General features: G+C 45.2%; 2 protein-coding genes across 2 annotated transcripts in view; both read right to left on the bottom strand.

Moving 5' to 3' along the window:
• LOC141051046 (uncharacterized) overlaps positions 1-23,937 on the bottom strand; it is a 108,642-nt gene that overhangs the window by 79,842 nt on the left and 4,863 nt on the right. The gene's annotated exons all lie outside the window — the stretch shown is intronic.
• The window catches only part of LOC141051122 (uncharacterized), a 175,294-nt gene that overhangs the window by 46,686 nt on the left and 104,671 nt on the right, over positions 1-23,937 (bottom strand). The window contains exon 12 of the mRNA XM_073548009.1: positions 15,533-15,868. Coding sequence (XP_073404110.1) covers positions 15,533-15,868 — 336 coding nt within the window. The remainder of the gene's footprint in view (positions 1-15,532; positions 15,869-23,937) is intronic.

A 23,937-nucleotide genomic window follows, 5' to 3' on the forward strand; every position in this document is an offset into this window, starting at 1 on the left:
AGTTCAAACAGGTGCCATTACTACAGGTAACGAGTGGAGGACAGAGGAGCCTCTTAAAGAAGAAGTTACAGGTCTGTGATAACCAGAAATCTTGCATGTTTTTAGGTAACCTAATACTTATATTCCACCATAATTTGAAAAATAAATCTTACCAAATCAGGCAAGGTGATTTTCTGGATTTATTTTCTCATTTTGACTCTTTTAAGTGGGAGAACTTGCACAATTGTTGGCTGACTAAATACTTTTTTCCCCACAGTATATATTATTATTATTATTATAGATTTATATAGCGCCATTTATTCCATGGCGCTTTACATGGGAAAAGGGGAAATATAGACAAGTACAATAGACATGTGCAAGACAAGGGACACACAAGTACAGAAGGAGGACCCTGCCCGCGAGGGCTCACAGTCTACAGGGATGGGTGTAGATACACTAAGAGAGGGCAGAGCTGGTTGTGCGGTGGTTCAGTAGACTGAGGATCATTGCAAGCTGTAGGCTTGTCGGAACAGGTGGGTCTTCAGGTTCTTCTTGAAGGTTTCCGCTGTTGGTGAGAGTCTGATGTGTTGCGGCAGAGAGTTCCAGAGTATTGGGGAAGCACAGGAGAAGTCTTGTATGCGGTTGTGGGAAGCAGAGATGAGGGGGGAGTAGAGAAGGAGATCTTGAGAGGATCGAAGGTTGCGTGTGGGTAGGTACCAGGAGACCATGTCACAGATGTATGGAGGAGACAGGTTGTGGATGGCTTTGTATGTCATGGTTAGGGTTTTGAGCTGGAGTCACTGGACAATAGGAAGCTAGTGAAGGGCCTTGCATAGGGGGGAGGCTGGGGAATAGCGAGGAGACAGGTGGATTAGTCGGGCAGCAGAGTGTAGGATGGACTGGAGTGGTGCCAGAGTGCTGGAGGGGAGGCCAGAGAGTAGGAGATTGCAGTAGTCGATGCGGGAGATGATAAGGGCATGCACTAGTGTTTTTGTGGTTTCATGGTTGAGGAATGCGCAGATCCAGGAAATATTTTTAGTTTGAGGCGGCAGGAGGAGGCAACGGCTTGGATATGTGGTTTGAAAGAGAGGGCAGAGTCTAGGATCACCCCAAGGCACCGAGCGTGAGGGACTGGGGGATGCAAGCAGCCATTGACATTGATGGATAGGTCTGGCGGAGGGGTAGAGTGAGATGGGGGAAAGATGATGAATTCTGTTTTGTCGATGTTCAGTTTGAGAAAGCGAGCAGAAAAGAAGGCTGAAATAGCAGACAGACATTGTGGGATTTTGGTCAGTAAGGAGGTGAGGTCAGGTCCAGATAGGTTGATCTGCGTGTCATCGACGTAGAGGTGGTACTGCAAGCCGTGGGATTCTATGAGCTGTCCCAGGCCGAAGGTGTAGATGGAGAAGAGTAGGGGTCTGAGGACTGAGCCTTGAGGAACAACGACAGACGGGGCGAGGTGAGGAGGTGGTGTCTGAGAGGGAGACACTAAATGTTCGGTCTGTTAGGTATGATGAGATCCAGGATAGGGCCAATTCTGTGATGCCAAGAGATGAGAGAATCTGTAGCAGGAGGGAATGGTCCACGGTGTCGAAGGCAGAAGACAAGTCCAGGAGAAGAAGGACAGAGTAGTGTCGCTTGCTCATGGCGGTTAGTAGGTCGTTAGTGACTTTAGTTAGCGCAGTTTCAGTTGAGTGATGCAGTCGGAAGCCACATTGTAACCGGTCAAAGAGGGAACAGGAGGAGAGGTGGGAGGACAGTTCAAGATATACATGCTGTTCCAGTAGTTTTGAGGCGTAAGGGAGAAGAGATATCGGGCGATAGTTAGACATAGGGGATGGGTCGAGGGAGGGCTTTTTGAGGATGGGTGTGATTGAGGCATGTTTGAAGGATGAGGGAAAGACACCATTTGTAAGAGAAAGGTTGAAGAGGTGTGTTAGAGTTGGGATGAAGACTGTGGCAAAGTTAGGGATGAGGTGGGATGGGAGCGGGTCAAGCACACAAGTGGTGAGGTGTGATCTTGATAGGAGGGTGGAGAGCTGATCTTCTGTCATGGTGGAGAAGCTGGTTTTGGAAGAACAGGGCTGAGTGGCTAGAGGGGCATTGGGGGCTGTGGGCCAAAGATTTCTCTGATCGTATCGATCTTCTGCTTAAAGAAGGAGGCAAAGTCTTCAGCAGAAATGAGAGGAGATGGAGGAGGTGCTGTGGGACGGAGTAGAGAATTGAAAGTGTTGAAAAGCTGTTTAGGGTTGTGAGACAGTGAGGATATGAGGGATGCAAAGTAAGTTTGTTTTGCGGCAGAGAGCGTGTACTTGAAGCTGGCAAGGGACTGCTTGTATGCGTTGAAGTGTTCGGTAGAACGGGTTCTCTTCCATCTCCGCTCAGCGGCCCTGGAAACCCGTCTCAGTTCTTTGGTCAGGCTGCTCAGCCAGGGCTGCCTGTTGATTGTACGAGTTTTGCTCTGCGTGAGGGGGGCGGCTGAATCAAGAGTTGCTGTTTTTGTGGTATTATAAAAGGTGGCAGCAGCACCTGTGTCATGAAGGGAAGCTATGTCTGTGAGAGGGAGAAGGGACTCAGAGAGTGATTGTAAATTGAGGTGTTTGAGATTTCTGCGAGGGTGAGCAAGTTTGTGAAGTGGGGGTTGCGCCGTCGGAGAGGAGAGGGAAGAGAATGTCAGTAGATTGTGATCGGACAGGGGGAGGGGTGAGTTAGTGAGATTAGTGAGGGAACAGAGATGGGTGAAGATAAGGTCCAGCGTGTGACCATCTTTGTGAGTGGCCGCAGAGGACCATTGAGTGAGGCCAAAGGAGACAGTCAGTGATAAAAGTTTAGAGGCAGCTGAGGTGGAAGTGTCAATTGGGATGTTGAAATCGCCCATGATGATGGTGGGGATGTCAGCAGAGAGGAAATGGAGTAGCCAGGTGGTGAAGTGGTCGAGAAAGGTGGAGATGGCTAGTTCTGGGGGGCGGTAGATGACAGCCAGTTGGAGGTTGGAGGGGGAATAGGTGGGAACGGAGTGCACCTCGAACAAGGGAAGAGTAGCGGAGGGTGGAAGTTGAATTGGGGTAAACGAGCAGGTATCAGACAGGAGCAAGCCAACTCCTCCACCAAGTTTGCTGCTGGAGCGAGGGGTGTGAGAGAGATGGAATCTGCCATAGGAAAGCGCAGCTGGAGAGGCGTTGTCAGAGCGAGTGAGCCAGGTTTCAGTGATGGCAAGGAAGGAGAGTTTGTTGGTGATAAAGAGGTCATGGATAAACGAAAACTTGTTGCAGACAGAGCGTGCGTTCCATAAGGTGCCAGGTAAGAGGACCGAGGGAGTGGCTGGATAAATAGGTATGAGGTTATCATGGTTGCAAAAACATGTAGAGGATCGTGGCAGGATGTTAGAAATTGAGCGTGGGGATGTGTTGAGGAGGGTCAGGATTTGGGGATACATCGCCAGCAATGAGGAGTAGCAGACAGAGCGTTAGAAGGATAGGACGTGATGTGGCCATGTGAGTCTGGAGAAAAAGGATTGTATGTGGAGGAATAGTTCTGAGGAGAAGGTTAGGTGGCTGGGGAGGATGGAGGGGGAAATGACAAGTTCCTTACTAGGTGGGGGGATTACAGGAGATCGGACAAAATGGGGAAGTATGGGGGTGAAAGTGAGAAGAAACCGGAACATTGTGGTGGTTAAAAATTCCTTTAATTACATACATACATACATACTGTACATATATATACAGTCATGGCCAAAAGTGTTGCCACCCTTGAAATTGTTGCATCAAATGAAGTATTTCTCATTTTTTAATTCACAAATTACACATAATTTCACACAAAAAAACAAAAATGGGCCAGTCAAAATTGTTGGCACCTTTCCAAATTTGTGGGTAAACAACTTTGTTTCCAGCATGTGATGCTCTTTCAAATTCACCTGTGGCAAGAAACAGTTGTGGACAATATGAAAATCACACCCAAGACCAGATACCAGATAAAAAGGCCAGAAATTTACTCAGTCTTTGCATTGTGTGTCTGTGTGTACCAAACTAAGTATGGAAAACAGAGAGAGGAGAAGAGAATGGTCTAAGGACTTGAGAAGAAAAATTGTTGAACAATATGAACAATCAATCTCAAAGTTATAAGTCCATCTCCACAGATCTTGATGTTCCTTTGTCCATAGTGCGCAACATAACAAAAAAGTTTACAACTCATGGTAGCCCATGGAGATGGGTGACAGAGAAAAATTGATGAAAGGTTGCAAGATTGTGTGGGTGGTGGATAAGCAGCCCTAATCAAGTTCCAAAGAAATTCAAGCTGTTCTTCAGGCTCAGAGTGCATCAGTGTCAGTGTGAATTATCTGTCGACATTTCAATAAAATGAAACGCTATGGTAGGAGACCCAGGAGAATCCTAGTGCTGACACAGATCCGTAAAAATGCTAGACTGCAGTTAGCCAAAATGTATGTGATTATTCTGGTAAAGCGTATTTAGACAGATGAGAGCAAGATAGAGCTTTTTCGTAAAGCACATCATTCATTCTACTGTTTACAGAAAACGCAATGATGGATACAAAAAAGAACACAGTACCTACAGTCAAATATGGTTTGTGTTGTTTTTCTGCCTCTGGCACTGGGTGCTTTGTGTGCAAGGCAAAACGAAATCTGAAGATTACCAAAGGATTTTGTTTTGCAATGTAGTGCCCTCTGTCACAAAGCTGGGTTTGCGTCCTAGGTTATGGGTCTTCCAGCAAGACAATAACCCCAAACATGCTTCAACAAGCACCCAGAAATGGATGGAAAGAAAGAGCTGGAGAGTTCTGAAGTGGCAACCAATAGGTTTGGATCTATATCCCATTGAACAACTGTGGAGAGGCCTTGAAATTGTTGTTGGGAGAAGGCTCCCTTCAAATATGAGAGACCTGTAGCAGTTTGCAAAAGAAGTATGGTCTAAAATTGCAGTTGAGAGGTGTAAGAAGCTTGTTAATGGTTATAGGAAGAAATTGATTGCAGTTATTTATTCCAAAAGGTGTGCAACCAAATATTAAGTTGAGGGTGCCATGAATTTGTCCAGCCCATTTTTGAGGTTTTGTGTGAAATTATGTCCAACTTGCCTTTTTTTCTTTTTTTTTTCTGTTGTTCCAATATATGCAAAGGAAATAAATGTGTATAGCAAACGTGTAGTTGAAATAATTCTCTTTGAGAAATATTTCATTTTCTGGAACAATTTCAAGGGTTCCAACACTTTCAGCCATGTCTCGTATATACACCCTCAGATAAGAACCCCACTGAAATTAAACCATGAATCCCTGTACAACAATATATTTTCCTATTTCTCTATAACCTGTGTAGTGCAGCGGTAGCACACTTATGCAGTGATGAGGCAGTGACCCAGCAAAGTTCCAAATAAAAGTCTCTTTAATGTGTTTACTTCACATCATTAAATTCCAATTCATATAAACACAGCACACGATACCCTCTGGATCGCAGCCGGGCACATATCCTATGGATTGCACAGTCACTAAACATGCCGGTCCACCTTCATGACCGGTTGCCGTGGGCGACTACACTGCCATGTTAATGTCTCTTTACTCACAGCTTTACCCAGTACACGATATCCTTCAGTTTACAGTCACTAAACACGCTAGGCCTCCTCCGGTTCACCGCTGGGCACAAGACATCCACCTCCGAGACCATTTGCAGTGGTCAACTGCACCACTGTGTAAGCTGTGGGTGCCAGGCTTCTCAGCTCTCCTGGCTGTTTGGCTTCTCTGGCACGCGTTGCCTCACACAGGTGGAGTGCTGCAGAGCTGACTGCTGTGTACGCCTCCAAACACCAGACTGACTTTGATTCTGAACCTGACCTAAAGCACTTATTTTTAGTCTGCATTGCAATCACAGCTACGTCTGTGACTGCAATGCACTCACACGGCCTCCATGTGCATCCTGGGTAGAATACACAGCAACCCCTACCTGTGAGATCGGTCACTGCCTCACCATTGCAATCACAGCTATGCCTGTGACTGCAATGCACCCCCATGTGTCACGAGCACTTCGGAGGTGACAGGCTATCATCCTGCATCAGGCCTCAGAAGGTCTGAGCGCCTGTCCATAGAGAATGCTCCCTGAACCATCTGTCTCAAGGACCCAGCGTCGACCTCCTTCTGCCCTGAGAAGTTTGGATCTATTTAGTGAGTGGCTCAGCTGTGACACAGTGCGGGTAATAGCTTCATTTTCACTTCTGCTTGCTAGAGTGTTGGACCTTTTCAGAGTGCTCCAGTTTGGTGTCTGGAATCCTCTTCTGGTATCCGTATCTGGCGATTCAACTAAGTGTTCCCCTGTTTGTCTCACCTTACTGTCTTTAGTTTAGCAGAGACTGCCAAGCGCGCATCTCCCTCCCGTTCCCTATTCAGGACTAGGCCCCAAGGAGATTCAGGGCTCCAGGTTCCGGCTCAGCGATTGGTGAGGAACCAATATAGGGACTCGGTAGGAGTTCTAGGGAGAGATTAGATCTAGCCTAGGGGTCTCCAAATCCCTTCCTTAGTGTCTGGGCCCCCTTCCCCATTTCCCTTTATGTTACACTTGGTTTTCCCTCACCGTGCGTAACATTATTACCCGCCGCACCGTTTAGAGAAAACAGAAAAAAAATCTGACACGTGGTTCATTTGTGCATGTGTTTTGTTTGCTTTGTGTTTTTTGTTTTTTTTTTGTTGGGGTTTTTTTTTCTCTCTCTCCCTTTGGAGATGGATGCAGTCACTGAGTTGGCTGAGCGACTAAGCTGTCTGTCTCTGGAAGTGACTGATCTCTGTCGGGAGGTTCTACAGCAGCAGCAGCAGCTGCAGATCGCCAGTGTTGGGGCCGGCCTGAACCTAAGATTGCTCTCCCTGACAGATTTTCATGAGGCAGGGACAAGTTTTCTGTGTTTAAAGAGACCTGCAAATTGTATTTCAAACTTCGTCCCTACTCATCTGGCAGTGAAGAGCAAAAAGTAGGGATTGTGGTTTCTTTATTGCAGGGAGATCCACAATCCTGGGCTTTTTCCCTACCACAGGACTCTGTTTGACTCCAGTCTGTGGACGGATTTTTTGGTGCCCTAGTCCTCATTTTTGACGACCCTGACCGAGTCACCCTGGCGGAGTCTAAACTTCGCCGCCTCCTGCAGGGAAACCGGTCAGTAGAGTCATATAGCTCTGAATTCCGTAGGTGGGCAACTGACACAAAATGGAATGATGCGGCTCTTAAGAGCCAATTTTGTGAGGGTCTTTGTGAAAGACTAAAAGATGTCCTGGCTATGTATGAGGCTCCTGTGTCATTGGAGGCAGCTATATCGCTTGCTATAAGTGTGGATAGATGCCTTCGGGATCGGTGGGTAAGACCACTTTCCCCAGTTCCCTTTGGTGGGAGTCGTTCCCTTGTGTCCAGGGATCAGCCTGGCGGTGAACCTGTGTTTGGGGAGGAGGTAGAACTCATGCAGTTAGGAGGGGCCACCACCCTGTACTTCTCCGCTGAGAGTCGCAAGAAAAAAGGTGTTTGTTTTTTTCTGCGGGAAAAAGGGTAATTTTATTGGAGCCTGCCCTTTGGTACCAAGGCAAAAGGGTACTTGGTTAACCCCTGGTGGTGCTAGAGAGCAAGGCAGAGAACATTTCTGTGTTTGACAGTGGAGCTGGAGTCAGTATGGTGGACGCCGAGTTTGTGAGAACTCATGGTCTTGCTTGCTGTACATTAGCTAAGCCTATTCCCATTTTTGCCATTGATTCAGCTCCACTTGCACAGAAGACTCTCACACAAATTGTTCATAATATAAAACTGAGGGTGGGGCCGACTCATTCTGAAGTAATTCCATGCTATGTTTTAGACGGGCTCCCCACTCCAATTGTGTTGGGCCTACCCTGGCTGGTCAGACATAATCCGGTGGTGGATTGGCAAGCCAGGGAAATCATGGAATGGGGAGATTACTGTCAGGAGAACTGTCTGAATGTTTCCCTCTCTGCAGTCTCTGCTGAAATCTTGCCATGATTTCTAAAGGGCTTTGAGGATGTCTTTTCGGAGAGGGGGAGCCAGGAGCTACCCCCGCATCATGCATACGACTGTCCCATTAAGCTGATCCCCGGAGCTAAACTACCCAAATCCAGACTGTATAATCTTTCTGGCCCTGAGAGACAGGCTATGAAGTTCATTGCCGAAAGTCTGGAGAAGGGACACATCAGACCCTCATCTTCGCCCGTTGGGGTCGGGGTTCTTCTTTGTGAAGAAGGATGGCGGCTTATGTCCCTGTGTAGATTTCCGGGAGTTAAATCAAATCACCATCCGAGACCCATACCCTCTGCCTCTGATTCCAGATTTGTTCAGTCAGGTGGTGGGAGCTAAAGTGTTCTCCAAGTTGGACTTAAGGGGGGCTTACAATCTGGTTAGGATCAGAGAGGGGGACGAATGGAAAACTGCCTTCAACACCCCTGAGGGGCATTTTGAGAGCCTGGTTATGCCATTCGGTCTCACTATTGCCCCTGCAGTTTTCCAGCACTTCATCAACGACATATTTCATCACTTGGTGGGCAGGTGTGTGGTTGTCTATTTAGATGACATTTTGATTTATTCGCCAGATTTTGAGACACAACAGGGGCATGTTAAACAGGATTTACAGATCTTAAGAGATAACAAACTGTACGCCAAACTGGAGAAATGTGTTTTTGCCGTACAGGAGATACAGTTTTTGGGATATTTGTTGTCACGTTCAGGTTTTCGGATGGATCCGGAGAAGAACCATGCTGTCCTGGACTGGGACCATCCTGAGAACCTGAAGGCCTTGCAGCGTTTTCTGGTCTTTACGAATTTTTACCGAAAATTCATTCGGAATTACTCTGCAATTGTTAAACCCCTTAATGACATGACAAGGAAGGGGTTGGATTTTTCTAATTGGTCAGAGGCCGCTCTGAATGCTTTTTCCTCCCTGAAAAACTGTTTTGCCAAGGCACTCATACTCAGTCAACCCGATGCCTCTCAGCCATTTATTGTAGAGGTTGATGCCTCGGAGGTGGGGGTCGGCTCTGTGTTGTCTCAGGGTTCAACTCCTGGTAAATGGCACCCATGTGCATTCTTTTAGAAAAAATTGTCCTCGGCCGAGAGGAACTATGACGTGGCCAACAGGGAGCTGTTGGCAATTAAATTGGCATTGGAAGAATGGCGACATTGCCTGGAGGGGGCTGCCCAACCTATTACAATTATTACTGATCACAAAAATCTCGCATATCTGCAGTCGGCCAAGCGTCTGAACCCGAGACAAGCTAGGTGGTCGTTATTTTTTACGAGGTTCAATTTCGTGGTCACTTTTCGCACCGGGGTCAAAAATGTCAAGGTGGATGCTCTGTCTAGGAGCTTCCCGGATGGGGGAGACCAAGAGAGTCCAGTACCGATATTGCAGGAGGGGGTAGTTGTTTCGGCACTATATCCTGAACTGGAGGCTGAGGTGTTGGAGGCACAGGGGGACGCCCCTGCCTCCTGTCCTTCAGGGAAGCTATTTGTACCATCAAGAGTCCACTGGCAGGTCACCGTTTTTCGGTGCGTATGGTTATCATCCACAGTTTGGTACTTTTAATGGGGGAGGGGCTTCAGGAGGTCCAGAGGAGGAGCTTTTCACGTCGTCGCTCTCTTCTGTGTGGCAGGGCGTCCTGAAGAATTTGAGAAATATGGGAGACAGGTACAAAAGTATGGCTGACAGGAGACGTGTGCCAGGTCTGGACCTGAATGTGAATGACTTTGTATGGTTGTCCACTAGGAATATTAAGTTGAAGGTTCCTTCTTGGAAGTTGGGACCCAGATTTATTGGTCCTTACAGAATATCTGCTGTCATAAACCTAGCGGCGTTCCGTCTGGAGCTTCCTCAAGCTCTCAAAATCCACAATGTTTTTCATAAATCTCTTCTTAAGAAATGTGCGAACCCCATTGAGTACTCATCCCCACCGCGCCCCCCCCCCCCTAATTTTGGTAGATGGCAATTTGGAGTTTGAGATTTTGAGAATTGTTGATTCTCAGCTCCTTCGTCGTTCCTTGCAGTACTTGGTGAACTGGTCAAGAGGAAAGGACGTGGGTGTCAGCATCGGAGGTGAATGCCCCCAGGTTGGTTAGGGCATTCCATACCTCACATCCTGAGAAACCGGGTCCTGAGGCCACTCGTAGGAGGGGGGGTACTGTCACCAGCGCTTCGGAGGTGACAGGCTATCATCCTGCCTCAGGTCTGAGCACCTGTCCATACAGACTGCTCCCTGAGTCACCTTCCTCTAGGACCCAGCGTCGACCTCCTTCTGCCCTGAGAAGTTTGAATCTATTTAGTGAGTGGCTCAGCTGTGACCCAGTGCGGGTAATAGCTTCATTTCCACTTCTGCTTGCTAGAGTGTTGACCTTTTCAGAGTGCTCCAGTTTGGTGTCTGGTATCCGCATCTGGCGATTCAGATAAGTGTTCCCCTGTTTGCGTCTTTAGTTTAGCAGAGACTGCCTAGCGCACATCTCCCTCCCGTTTCCTATTCAGGACTAGGCCCCAGGGAGATTCAGGGCTCCAGGTTCCGGCTCAGCGATTGGTGAGGAACCAATATAGGGACTCGGTAGGAGTTCTAGGGAGAGATTAGATCTAGCCTAGGGGTCTCCAAATCCCTTCCTTAGTGTCTGGGCCCCCTTCCCCATTTCCCTTTATGTTACACTTGGTTTTCCCTCACCGTGCATGACACCATGGCCTCAATACACCTCCGTGCGCATCCTGGGGGGAACACAGCGTCCTCTACATGTGTGACACTGGTCTTTGCCTCACATATCCCCCCTCTGTTCAAACATGTGGGGTTGAACACTTATCACCCCACATGGGTGCATGACAGGGCATCCGCATGACCCTGTGACACCCCCGCTCGACACGGCACTAAGAAACCAAAGTAGGGACCGGAACCAAAGCATCCCTGCACTTTGCATTTCTCCTCCATACTTTGTTACGTGACCTCCCACCTCCCCATTCTCCATTGCAGAAGACATGCCCACTTTTCTGACTAACAGCAGATTTGGTTGGCCTCGACATTGTTTATTTTGGGTTCCCTAACCCCGCAGCTCATCCTGGAACCTAAGTACCTGCCTTCGGGCCTTTGGTACCATTTCTGTACCCTTACCTCGGTGCCTATGTCACACTAAAACGTCACAGTCTGCCTCAGCAACTCTGGGCATACATCCATACCACCTCACATCCGAACCTGAGCCTCCCGATGCTGCTGTCTAGCAAGAGCTCTATCAGTTTTACCCTGAGCCCCGGTCACATCCTTGGCCGGTGTCAGAGGGTTCCTCGTGCGTATGACCCTAGTCACCTCGGCGACCACACCTTCCTGGTTTCTCCAGACTTTCTTTTTATACGTGCGGTTTTTTTTATACCTGAGCCTCTGCATGGGACCCTGGAACTGAGCTGTCCCAAACTTACCAGCGGACATTTCCAGCTCCAGGTTCAGTGGGGTCTCCCCGACATCTCCTCCCACAACCTCTAAGGGGACCCGGATTTCCACATGGATACCCATCACCTCCACTTTCCGTCCTATCTGGTTGTCCCTGTCAACAAAGGACCTATGGACCAAAATCACTATGCTCCCCAAGTCCAGGAGAGCTTCTGTTTGGCACTCATTCACAAGTACCTGGCACAGTTGTGGTTCGCCGCCGGCAGTTCCCGTAGTGATGGTACAAACTGACTGTGCATACCTGCAGTCCATGGGTTCAGATACCAGGGGGCAGTTGTCAGCCACATGTCACCACCAACACTTAACCGCTGCGGCACAACTATACCTTGGACCCGCTTTAGGGGAAACAAATTTTTGTCATGCTCCTGTACAATTTCCGGAACAGTTTTATACCGCTCAATCACACTTATCAGCTGGTCCACAGTGCCCAGGTCCCCTTGCCCCACCCAATGCTGTAGGACGGCCAGCAGAGCCCTCACCAGCCGGTTGACCACTACCCTCTCTGCCATCTGTGCCGGGGTCAAAGTCTCAAGCTGGAGTCATTCCTCCACCAACTGCAATAAGTCATACGCCTGAGACCTGGTGGGACGAGTCTCTGCACTCCACTGGGACACCCTCTGATCACTCCTTACCTTAGGGGTCTCTTCTTTACAATGCTGATTGCCCCTCTCCTTAGGGGTCTACTCTTTACACCGCTGATCGCCCCTCACCTTAGGGGTGTCCGCTTTACATCGCTGATGCTTCAGCTGCTGCCACAGCAACTGCAGTGCCTCTTGCTGCTACTGGAACTGCAACTACAGCCCCTCTCGCTGCAGCAGCGCCTGCTGAAACTGAAGTTTCTGCTGCTGCCACTGCAGCTCCTGCTGCTGCCGGGACTGCAGCACCTCTTGCTGATGCCATTGCTGAGGACAAACTGCTTCAAAAGCTCCTCGATTTCTACACCTGTGACTGCAATGCACTCTCATGGCCTCCATACGCATCCTGGGGAGAATACACAGGGGCCCCTACTTGTGACATCGGTCACTGCCTCATCATTGCAATCACAGCTACACCTGTGACTGCGATGCACCCCCATGGCCTCAATACACCTCCGTGCACATCCTGGGGGGAACTCACAGTGCCCCCTACAAGTGAAACAGGTCACTGCCTCACACCTGGTAAACTGTTTAAAAGTGATAAAGACATTTTACAACTACTTTTACAATATTGTTAATCCATCTTCCCATTCTCACATTGGGAAATAGATTCTTATATACTAATTTACTACAGAAGATTGGATGAAGACATTTGAAAAAGTAATAATCGTGTAGGGGCTTATCAGAACATATTTCATTTATTACAAATCATCAAAAATGTGCCCTAAGTGTTACAGAACTTTGTATTCAATGGACACAGTAATGTAAATAATATATTTTATTATCCTGACATGAAATTATAGTGACAAGAAACATCTACTTTAAATTAGATATATAACTTGACAATAAAACCAAGGACTACATGAAGTTGTACATGCAGAAGTTCGGCTCCACCAATAAGCCGAAAGAGGATGTTGAGTTTGAATAACGCACTAGAGGTTGGGCTGCAAACCACTACAAAATAACGACGTCATCCCCACCACCACCATCTAAATGGTATAACCACTTATTAAATGTGGCAGCACATTTCATGTGATGGACCCTGACCATTAATTCATCTCCTTTCTCTGATTCATAGAAGAGGAAACAAGTGTAAGCTCTGTTGACAGGTTTCTGAATTGCTTATTTCAGTGCAAGACTCCTTCTGAGCTGAACACTCATGGTGAAAAGTTGAGACTGACACAAATCTTAGTTTTCAAAAAGTTTGCTGCTCTGGTTTTTATAGTGAAAATTTGTATTAACTTTAGATTGATTTGAAAAGTGATCAGATGAATAGCAAAGAAAATTAATCAAATCACAAAAAAAAATTCAACTGCATTTTAGCCCTGCCACAAAATGACCTACATATAGTCCAGAAAGTGCTAGGACTGTATCTTTTTATGAAGGTTCAGTTATGGGATTGGTTCAATGTTAGTGCAGTGCAATGTCATCAGGCAGCTATCAATGTACCTGTACACAGTAAGGTGGAGGCTTTTGGATGTTGGTCTGGTCTTAAGAAAGGCAGCGAAGAAGAAACTTCTCTCCAACAAAAGAACATCAAGGGCAGACTGACATTCTGAAGGCAGTATAAAGATTTAACGGCAGAAAACAGGGATACATTTTCTCTGAGGAAGCCCCCTTCAGGCTGTTAGGGACATCTGGAAGAATGGTTGTCTGAAGACGTAGAACAAAAGTGTGTCATGCCAACCATAAAGCTTCCTGAGACCATTTGTGTGTGGGGACTTTTCATCTATGGAGTGGTCTCACTCACAATTCCATGAATAAAGAACTGTATCTAAATACAGTATCTTCCAAGAGCAACTTCTCCCAACCATCCAGGAACAATTTGGTTATGAACAATGCTTTTTCCAGCATCATGAGATCATGTCACCAGGCAAAAGTTATAACTAAGTGACTTATTGAATAAAACTGTCAATTTTGGCCCATGTCCAGAAACGTCTCCCGATCTCAATCTCATTGAGAACCTGTGGTCAGTCCTCAAAAAGTAGGTGGACAAACAAAAACATAAACTCCAAGTGATTAGAGAAGAATAGGTTGTGTTTAGTCAGCATTTGGCCTAGAAGTTGTTAGGGCAAATTGCAGAAGTCTGGAAAAATAAAGGTCAATTCTGTAAATATTATCTTTGCATAAACTTGATGTACTGGTTAAACAAAGTTTAAAAGCTGAAATTTTTATAAATGTACTTCAATAACAATAAAAACACTGAAGCAGAAATTTAGTCAAAATCAAAATTTGTGTCAGTCTAAAAGCTTTTGGACATAACTATACAGCACAGCAAATTGTCAGGGCCCTGGTTCAGTCGCCAAGTCAGTATTCAGTGGTCCCCTGATGGGAGCTCTGACAACTGCCTCTTATTTGCCAGAATCTGCGGATTTTCTTTGGATTAGCCAGCCTGGCTAAAAAAAAGTTAAAGGAGGAAACAGTTTATAAAGGAGAGGATTCTGGAACTTTTATCTGGTGCCATTCTAATAAAACATATAAAGACAGCTGCCTAAAGAAAATATTTCACAAATGTCCAAACCACATTTCCCCACTTAGCAATATGACTTGCATTGCAATCCAGAGTGGTTTTCGCTTATCTTTTTAAGTTTCTAGAGGCTTCACCAGGGATACAGGAGCTGCTGATGTAATTTTGAGACTGCTTCTTTGCAAAGAGGTTAAATTTTTGGGCTATTAATACCAGCCCAATTTTGACCATGGTATGGCCAAAGGTTAGTGGTAGTTTTCTACAAGAAGCGGAATTTTAAGTTAGAAATGGACAGTTTTTAAAGCCACTTTATAGATGTCAGATAAATGAAGCTCTGCCAAAACAGGTATCCTAAACATCTAGTACATCTTTTGATGACCTTTGACTTTACTACTGTGTTCTATTTATTCTTGTAGCATTTTTAAAGGAAATGAGTTTGAAAAAAAAAAATGTTGGTTAAACCATTCACCGCATACAGTACAATATAATAGCTTTTTTTTCCTATGTATCTCCTTTGGTTTTTAACAAGACCTGATTTCTGTGAATATTTCCCATACTTAGAGCAAGAAGATAATTTCTCCCTTGTGACGTTTCAATTGCCAATAAAATTTTATTTCTGAATAACCCTTTTTTTTTAACCACAATCTGAACATGAAAATGGCTTCTTCAATCGGAGTTCTTTGATGTGTAAGAAAATAAAAGTGGATTTACCCTAAAATGTTTCCTACGTTCAGTAGATTAAAATGACTTTGCCTTTACGTGAAATCTTCGATGAGAAACAAAGGAAGATTTCCGTTTAAAACATTTCCCTCAATCTGAACAGGAAAATTGCTTCTCCTTTGTGTGAATTTTTTGATGATTGACAAAATATGATTTCCAATGGAAAGTTTTTACACATTCTTAACATGAATATTGTTTTTACCCAGAGTGAATTTTTTCATGTGCTACCAGATCCAATTTGTGGCAAAAATATTTCCCACATGCTGAGCAAGAAAATGACTTCTCCACTGTGTGATTTCTATTATGTTTACGTAGACTTGATTTTTCAGTAAAACATTTCCCACACTCTAAACATGAATATGGCTTCTCTCCTGTGTGACTTCTTTGATGTTTGCCAAGATTTGATTTATCTGTAAAACATTTCCCACATTCCGAGCATATAAATGGTTTTTCCCCTGTGTGAATTCTCTGATGCCTAACAAGATCTGAATGCTGGTTAAAACATTTACTACATTCTGAACATGGAAATGGCCTCTCCCCTGTGTGAATTCTCTCATGTTTCGCAAGATTTGATTTAATTGTAAAACGTCTGCCACATTCTGAACATGAAAATGGTCTTTTTTCTTTGTAAACTATCTGATGTTCAACACTCCTTTGTAGATGATTATTTTGCTTAATAGTATGTAATGAATTAGTAGATAGGTCTTGTTGAAAATAATCAGATGATGTATCTTTGCTTGGAACTGTTGAAGGTATAGCTGGAATGTATAAATACATTTCATGTACATCTTTAATCACACCACGATCATCTGTTATAAAATCTGAAGATATCAGATGTCCTTCTGAGCTTCTAATGTAATCTTCTGCCAAGAAAAACAATCTGGTATTACTTTTTTAAATTCTAGGATCAAAAAATTATAATTTGTTAAATAACATTTCTAAATTAAAATATCAACATACATATCATATAGCAAATTTCATTGCAGGAAAAATTCTGTAATTTGGGCAGGACAAACTATCCTTCTAAGGCCGGTGTCACACTTGCAACTGCAATGCGAGAAACTTGCGCGAGTCTCTCGCCTCAATACCTGGCACTGCCGCCGGCACTCTGGATCGGAGTGTGTGGCTGCATGTATTTCTATGCAGCTGAACATGTATAAATAGAATATATTGAATTTCCTGTTATTTTGTTCTCCTGGAAGATAAGCCACAAGAGATGTCTGGTAGAGACTTGATTCAGAACCGAAATTATGTGTATGGCGAAGCTGAGGGAGGTAGTTGGCCAAACAAACATTTGTCCAACAGATATCTAAGAAGTTGAAGCATTAATCACAAAACAAATCACTATCCAACAGTAAATCTCAGCGCAAGGACTTGGGCCCCGTTACACTTAGCGACTCTCCAGCAATCCCGACAACGATACGACCTGGTAAGGATCGCGGGTACGTCGCTACATGGTCGCTAGTAAGCTGTCAAACAGGCAGATCTACTCAATGACGCAGCAACGATACGGTGATCCGTATAACGACCTCGGGGGTCGTTGGGACCTTGTCACACAGCAGCTATTCTGACGACTCGAGCACAATCAGCGAGATCGCAGAGGGGGCCCGGTCGCCGCTGTGTGTCACACGTAGCGAGATTGCTGGCGAGGTCGCTGTTGCGTCACAAAACCTGTGACGTTTCAGTGATCTCGCTAACGATCTCGCTATGTGTGAAGTACCCCTTAGGGTGTGTGCACACACTGCGGATTCTGCTGCGGTTCCGCAGCGGATTTGGCCGCTACGGATCCTCAGCAGTTTTAGCTGCGGTGTACAGTACCATACTATCCTATGGATATTAAAAACCGCAGTGCAGATGGTGCAGATTTTTCCACGCGGTTTTCCTGCGGTTTCAAAACCGCAGAAAGAACTGACATGTCAATTCTTTCTGCGGATTCCGCTGCGGTTTGCCATCTCCTCCATTGTGGAGATGAAAAACCGCAGGGCAAAACCGCAGAGCAATCCGCAGGTAAAACCGCAGGTCTTTCGACCTGCAGAGTTACCTGCGGATTTTACAAAATATGCGCGGCCAAATCCGCAGAGCAATCCGCAGCGTGTGTACATACCCTTAGTTATGTCATGATGTTAAGCCAGCATGCTTTTCAGCTTTGATTTCCAACTATTTGCTGAAGCCAGAATCTTTATTGTTTCATGTTTCAGCGTGCTGTTTTTTGGTTGCCGCAACATTGCAATAATGTGATAAAAACATTGTATCTACCGCAAAATAGTCAATAAAAATGTCAGCTCAGCACATAAAAAATAAGCCTTCACGCTGCGTCAGATCCCAAAACAATGGAAACTGGGTCTTGGAAAATGGCACCATTTTTTTTTTACAAACTTTGGAATTTTTTTTCACCCCTTAAATAAAAAAGAACCTATACATGTTTGGTATCTGCAAACTCATAATGACCTGGAGAATCATATTGTCATGTCAGTTACAGCATTTAGTGAACATGGTAAAAAAACAATTTGGAACTGAATGTTTTTTGCAATATCACAGCACTTGGAATTTTTTTTCCAGCTTTCCAATGTACTACAGTAAAATCAACGGTATTGTTCGAAAGTATAACTCGTTCCACAAAAAACAAGTTACCATACGGCCATATTGATGGGAAAATAAAAAAAAGTTATGGCTCTTGGAAGAAGGGGAGCAAAAAAAGAAAACAAGAAATCAGAAAATACCAAGGTCGTGAATGGGTTAAAAATACCCGAATAACCTAAACACATAAAAATATTAATATACAGTGAGAACGGAAAGTATTCAGACCCCTTTAAATTTTTCACTCTTTGTTTCATTGCAGCCATTTGGTAAATTCAAAAAAGTTCATTTTTTTCTCATTAATGTACACTCTGCACCCCATCTTGAGTAAAAAAAAAAAACAGAAATATAGAAATTTTTGCAAATTTATTAAAAAAGAAAAACTGAAATATCACATGGTCATAAGTATTCAGACCCTTTGCTCAGTATTGAGTAGAAGCACCCTTTTGAGCTAGTACAGCCATGAGTCTTCTTGGGAGTGATGCAACAAGTTTTTCACACTTGGATTTGGGGATCCTCTGCCATTCTACCTTGCAGATCCTCTCCAGTTCCGTCAGGTTGGATGTTGAAAGTTGGAGGACAGCCATTTTCAGGTCTTTCTTTAAAGGGGTCTGAATACTTTCCGTACTCACTGTATGTAAAGTGCTTAACTAGTTTTTCCCTCATCAAGTGATCAGTACACCAAATGAGGATAATATAGATAATATAAAAATGATATGGTGACTACAATTATAGTCCTCAAGGGAAGGCCTAATTGGACCCAGAAAACACCAATCTTTCCATAGATGTAATTTCTACCTAAGCCATGGAGATTGCCACCTTAGTATTATGAAAGTGGCGCCGCCGCTCATCGTCGGCTGTAACTAATGAACCCTAAACTATTATTGGATCATATACCAATACACCAATCAAAAGTATATACAAACTAATATACCTCATATGTAGGGTCAGCAATGGGTTATGATATAGAGTGTGATTAAATAGTCTAGACTATCATAAAACAGAAAAACAAGAATATAATAGAGGTCAGGAAACTCCCCTATACATTAACATAGAAAACATAAGACAAGTGTCCTATATATAAAATACAGCCCCACATACACAGTATAATGTTCCCACAAAGCCCACCTATATAGTATGATGTCCCCACACAGCCCACCTACATAATAATCCTACACAGTACCAAAGTCCTCATAAAGTCTCCCTGCACAGTGTGATGTCTCCAAACAGTCCCCCATGCAGTATGATGTCCCTCACACGGCCCGTCACAGTAGTATGTCCCCAAATGTGCCCCTTGCTCAATAGTATGCCCCCATGCAACCCATTGGTACATTATTGTGCCCCATAGTTTACCAAATGTACTGTAAAAAAATCTCCCACTGCTCCAGACAGAAACAGATTAAGAGATGTAGTGACGTCATTGCACCTACTGTGATCTTTTACGCACTGGTTCGATGATGGGAGTGCTAGTTAAAAGCCCCCCATCCCATCATTATTTTCACCGGTATCTGCAACCCGGTATTTTACCAACTGCTCCCCCTAGTGTTTAGCCCCTTCATGCCGCAGCCAATTTATTTATTTTTTTTGTTTTCATTTTTTCCTCCCCTTCTTCCAAAACCAATAACTTTTTATTGTTCGGCCCACATAGCTATATGAGAGCTGGTTTACTGCAGGATAAACTATACTTTTGAATGACTCGGTTGATTTTATCATGTGATGCACTGGAAATGGGAAAAAAGAAATTGCAAAAAAAGTGCAATTCCACAATTGTTTTTTTTTCAGTTACCAAGTCCACTATGAGATAAAACTGACCTTTGTAAAAAAGCAAAAACAATTTCTTGTGTTGCCATTTTCCGAGACCTATAACATTTTCAATTTTTGGGATATGGGGCTGTGTGTGAACTTATTTTTTGCATTCTGAGCTGATGCTTTGATAATCTCTTATTGCATTTTATTGCAATGTTACCGTGGCCAAATATTCATATGTAAGGGGAGGTCAGACGTTGGCCAAACAAATATTCCGCTGTTAGCCCCCCAAGGAAGCTAACCACGCGAAATGCGCGTCGGGGCTGGAGCGCACACCATTTACCCGGTACCCCCTCCCCACATGGGTAAGCACTTTAATACCTCATGCATTACTAGCGGATTGCTGTTTGTTACTTGTGCATGGGCAAAGTCCATATGGCTATGATATGTGTATGATTTTGTCAAGTATATCTCTCTATATACATTTACTTGGTGTGGAGCAACTTTGTCCCGGAGAGTTATATACATTTTATAGTACTTATATATCTGCCTAAGCTATATCAGCTCTATTTGCTTCTTTTGCATGTGGTATATATAGGGTTATTGAGGTGGTGACGCCTAGTCATTTCCCTCCCCACTTTCCATATCTGTCTTATTCGTCACCACTAGGGCTATATGCCCGTATTATTTATGTATTTAAATGGATTAATAAAGTTTTATACATTTTTATTACATTGTCTATTTTTATTGCATTTTTTGAGAGCTATTTTACTCCTCTCTTCATGAATGATTATATATCTTTATGGAGTTGCTCCTTTTTCTCTGATTGAGCCTTTGGCTCAGGGTTCTTTTGGTGTGGTTCCAGTATGTCAGTTATTGTTAATTAAGTATTAGGCCAGGGTCACACTAGAGAGGAATACGGACGAGTGAGAGGCGTTAAAAGTACGCATTACACACGGACAAATGATTCTCTATGGGGCAGCTCCCAACAGCCGTATAATTCTCTTCCGTATTCTACGGTCCGTGCCAATCGCAGCATGCAGCGATTGTCAGCGTACTACCCCGTAGTACGCCAAAGCAAGTCTATGGGTGCGAAAAAAAATACGGATTACACACGGACCACACGTGTGACTTGTGAGAAATACGCAGGTCTTTTGGCAGGTGACAGGAAATGGGCCAATCCATCATCAGGAAGCTTAGACATGCTAATTAGCTCAAAAAGCGCTCCAGACATCCAGGAAGTACGCCTCCACGGAGTACAGCAGCGTCATGGCGCCATATTTCCTCAATGTAGAGATGCTGATTGTACTAGTGCAGGAGCGGTCGGAAACCTGGGTCCAACGTGATGCCCATTATGCCAACCGGGCAAGAAAGGAGGCGTCATGGAGGCGCATATGTCGCCAGATGTTCCACGATTTTGGTGATCAGCCACGTGAGGAGCAGCAGCAACTGAGTAAGTACAACCCAAAAACTGTTTAAAATTACTTCACATAAAAAAAGGCATTTAGAATCAGCCCCCCCCCTTCCTGTGCTGTGCTTGGACTTTTTGCGTCATGAGGCGGGTAGATTTTTATGTGACCCATAGTTTTACACTGCCACAATTTGGCCCAGGCCACAAGCTCCTCATCCTCCTAGCCAACCAAGTTATTAAGTGTAGTTACTTGATACCTGAACTATTGTGACCCTGTGTATCTGGCCTGGATGGCCCAATTATATATGCCACCCTGGGTAGAAAGCACACCCTAGAAGGCCACATGCCTAGGCTACTGGTAGAAAATTTGACCTAGCAAATATGTGAAATTGAGAATATTTCCTGTCACACTGCAGTGGAAGATGTGATGAGACGCTGGCGCAGCATCCGCGACCAATACAGGCGGGAACGTCAGCAGCGGTCCAGGAGTGGTGATGCGGGCCACATAAAGAGGAAATATATCTATTATGACCGCCTCTCCTTCCTCGCTCCAATTCGGGATCTGAGACCGTAAGTAAATACCTCACACCACATTACACAGATACTTTACAGGGCCAAAAAAATGATTTATTTTTGGCTCTGTTCTATTTCATAACAGAACTCAGTCCAACCTTACGGAGAGAGAAACTGGCTCAGATACCGAGCCCATCATAGATCCTGGGTCTGTAGGGGAAGAGGTGGCTGGCCCATCTTCTCCCCCTCCGAGAAGCATGGGTGAAGATTCCTCTCAGGAAAACCCTGTGCCTGCACCACATACCCCCCCACCAGGACCACATCCACAAGCAGGACCGTCTGCTGCTGCACCATGAGCCATACAGGAGGAGCAGGGCAACATCAGCAGCAGCCCAACTGCCCAGATCCGGGGCTCCCCACAGCCTGCTGGACCATCCCGGCGAGGAAGAAGAAGGCGCCAGATCCCTGCCCAAGATACCTGTACCAATGTTGACACAGGGGTACTGAACTATCTGGCTAGAGTCAATAATGATGATAGCGAGGAAGCATACTCACGCAGCCTGGCCCTTTATCTTCGTGCCCTTTCCCGTGAGGTGAGGCTACGTATTCGAGGATGTTTTCAGATCCTGCAGACACCACAATACCCCATATGAGTTATTTGAATATCTGGAGAGGTGGCAGCTTTCCCCCAGGAATCTGATGCGCCTTAGACACCCCACACATGATTGCTCAAGCAGGCTCTGAGGATCCTCAAATACGTGGGCCTACACCTCACCCCCTTCCTCCCCTTACCCAACCTTTCCTACAGCAGCCACATATGTCTGGCTCTAGCCAACCTCACCAATATGGCCACTTGTTGCCACCCAGTGTTGGAGTCTGGTCCCAACCTGGTTGGAAACGACATGGCTATTTTGGTGGGTATGAGACACGGGCCTACCAGCCCCAACAAGAGGCCCCTCTCCAGTATCACTCTGGCCAGTACCAACCACAAACCCAGGAGGCAGTACACTACCCACATCATGGGCAACAGTATGCCCCCACACAGGGCGATGGCCAAGTTGGGCAAAGTAGCCAGCAGCAAACACAGGCTGGTCTTCCGCCTTCTCCTCCCCCGACCTACCAAAATTTATAATGTTGCCATTTTGGTATTGGCTAATGTTTTTATGGTTGTTTTGGTTGTCAGAAAATGTTATTTATTCCCAATTTTCACATCTGCACAAAGGCCAATTTGGCCCATTGCCACATTGATCATACAGCAATAATGTTTTTCTAAAAAAAACAAATAAGGCAAAAGAAAACATTTGTCAGCTACATTTTACGTCTCTGTCTCAATTCTAAAAATAAAAAGGTGTCAGCATACTAACATACGCTTACCAATGCAATTAAACAGTCATAGAACATTTCGTTCACTCAGCTGAATGGCAGACTGGAGTACCCGAAATTTGGCACAAAGAATGCCAAAGGAACACTCCACCAGTCGCCGAGCACGTGATAGGCGCAAGCTAAAAATTCTGCGCCGGTGGTCGAGGTTGCGCCGGGGATATGACCTCATGACATTGCGCGTTAACTGAAACGCCTCATCTGCCACAAGGACATAAGGGACTGATTCTTGAGTGGAGCCTGGTAGCTGGCATGGTGGTGGTAGATTATTATTATTTATTGTTATAGCGCCATTTATTCCATGGCGCTTTACATGTAAGGAGGGGTATACATATTAAAAACAAGTACAATAATGTTAAACAAAACAAGTCATAACTGGTACAGGAGGAGAGAGGACCCTGCCCGCGAAGGCTCACAATCTACAAGGGATGGGTGCGAATACAGTAGGCGAGGGTAGAGCTGGTCGTGCAGCGGTTTGGTCGATCGGTGGTTACTGCAGGTTATAGGCTTGTCGGAAGAGGTGGGTCTTCAGGCTCTTTTTGAAGGTTTCGATGGTAGGTGACAGTCTGATATGTTGTGGTAGAGAGTTCCAGAGTAGGGGTGATGCGCGAGAGAAATCTTGTATGCGATTGTGGGAAGAGGAAATAAGAGGGGAGTAGAGAAGGAGATCTTGTGAGGATCGGAGGTTGCGTGCAGGAAAGTAACGGGAGACGAGGTCACAGATGTATGGAGGAGACAGGTTGTGGATGGCTTTGTATGTCATGGTTAGGGTTTTGTACTGGAGTCTCTGGGCAATGGGGAGGCAGTGAAGGGATTGACAGAGGGGAGAAGCTGGGGAATAGCGGGGGGACAGGTGGATTAGTCGGGCAGCAGAGTTTAGAATAGATTGGAGGGGTGCGAGAGTGTTCGAGGGGAGGCCACTGAGCAGGAGGTTGCAGTAGTCAAGGCAAGAGATGATGAGGGCATGGACTAGGGTTTTTGCAGATTTTTGGTTGAGGAATGAACGGACTCGTGAAATATTTTTGAGTTGAAGTCGGCAGGAAGTGGATATGTAGTTT

Source organism: Dendrobates tinctorius, unplaced genomic scaffold (assembly GCF_039654945.1).
Source record: "Dendrobates tinctorius isolate UK_male_01 unplaced genomic scaffold, ASM3965494v1 ptg000155l, whole genome shotgun sequence".
Taxonomy (NCBI): Eukaryota; Metazoa; Chordata; class Amphibia; order Anura; family Dendrobatidae; genus Dendrobates; species Dendrobates tinctorius.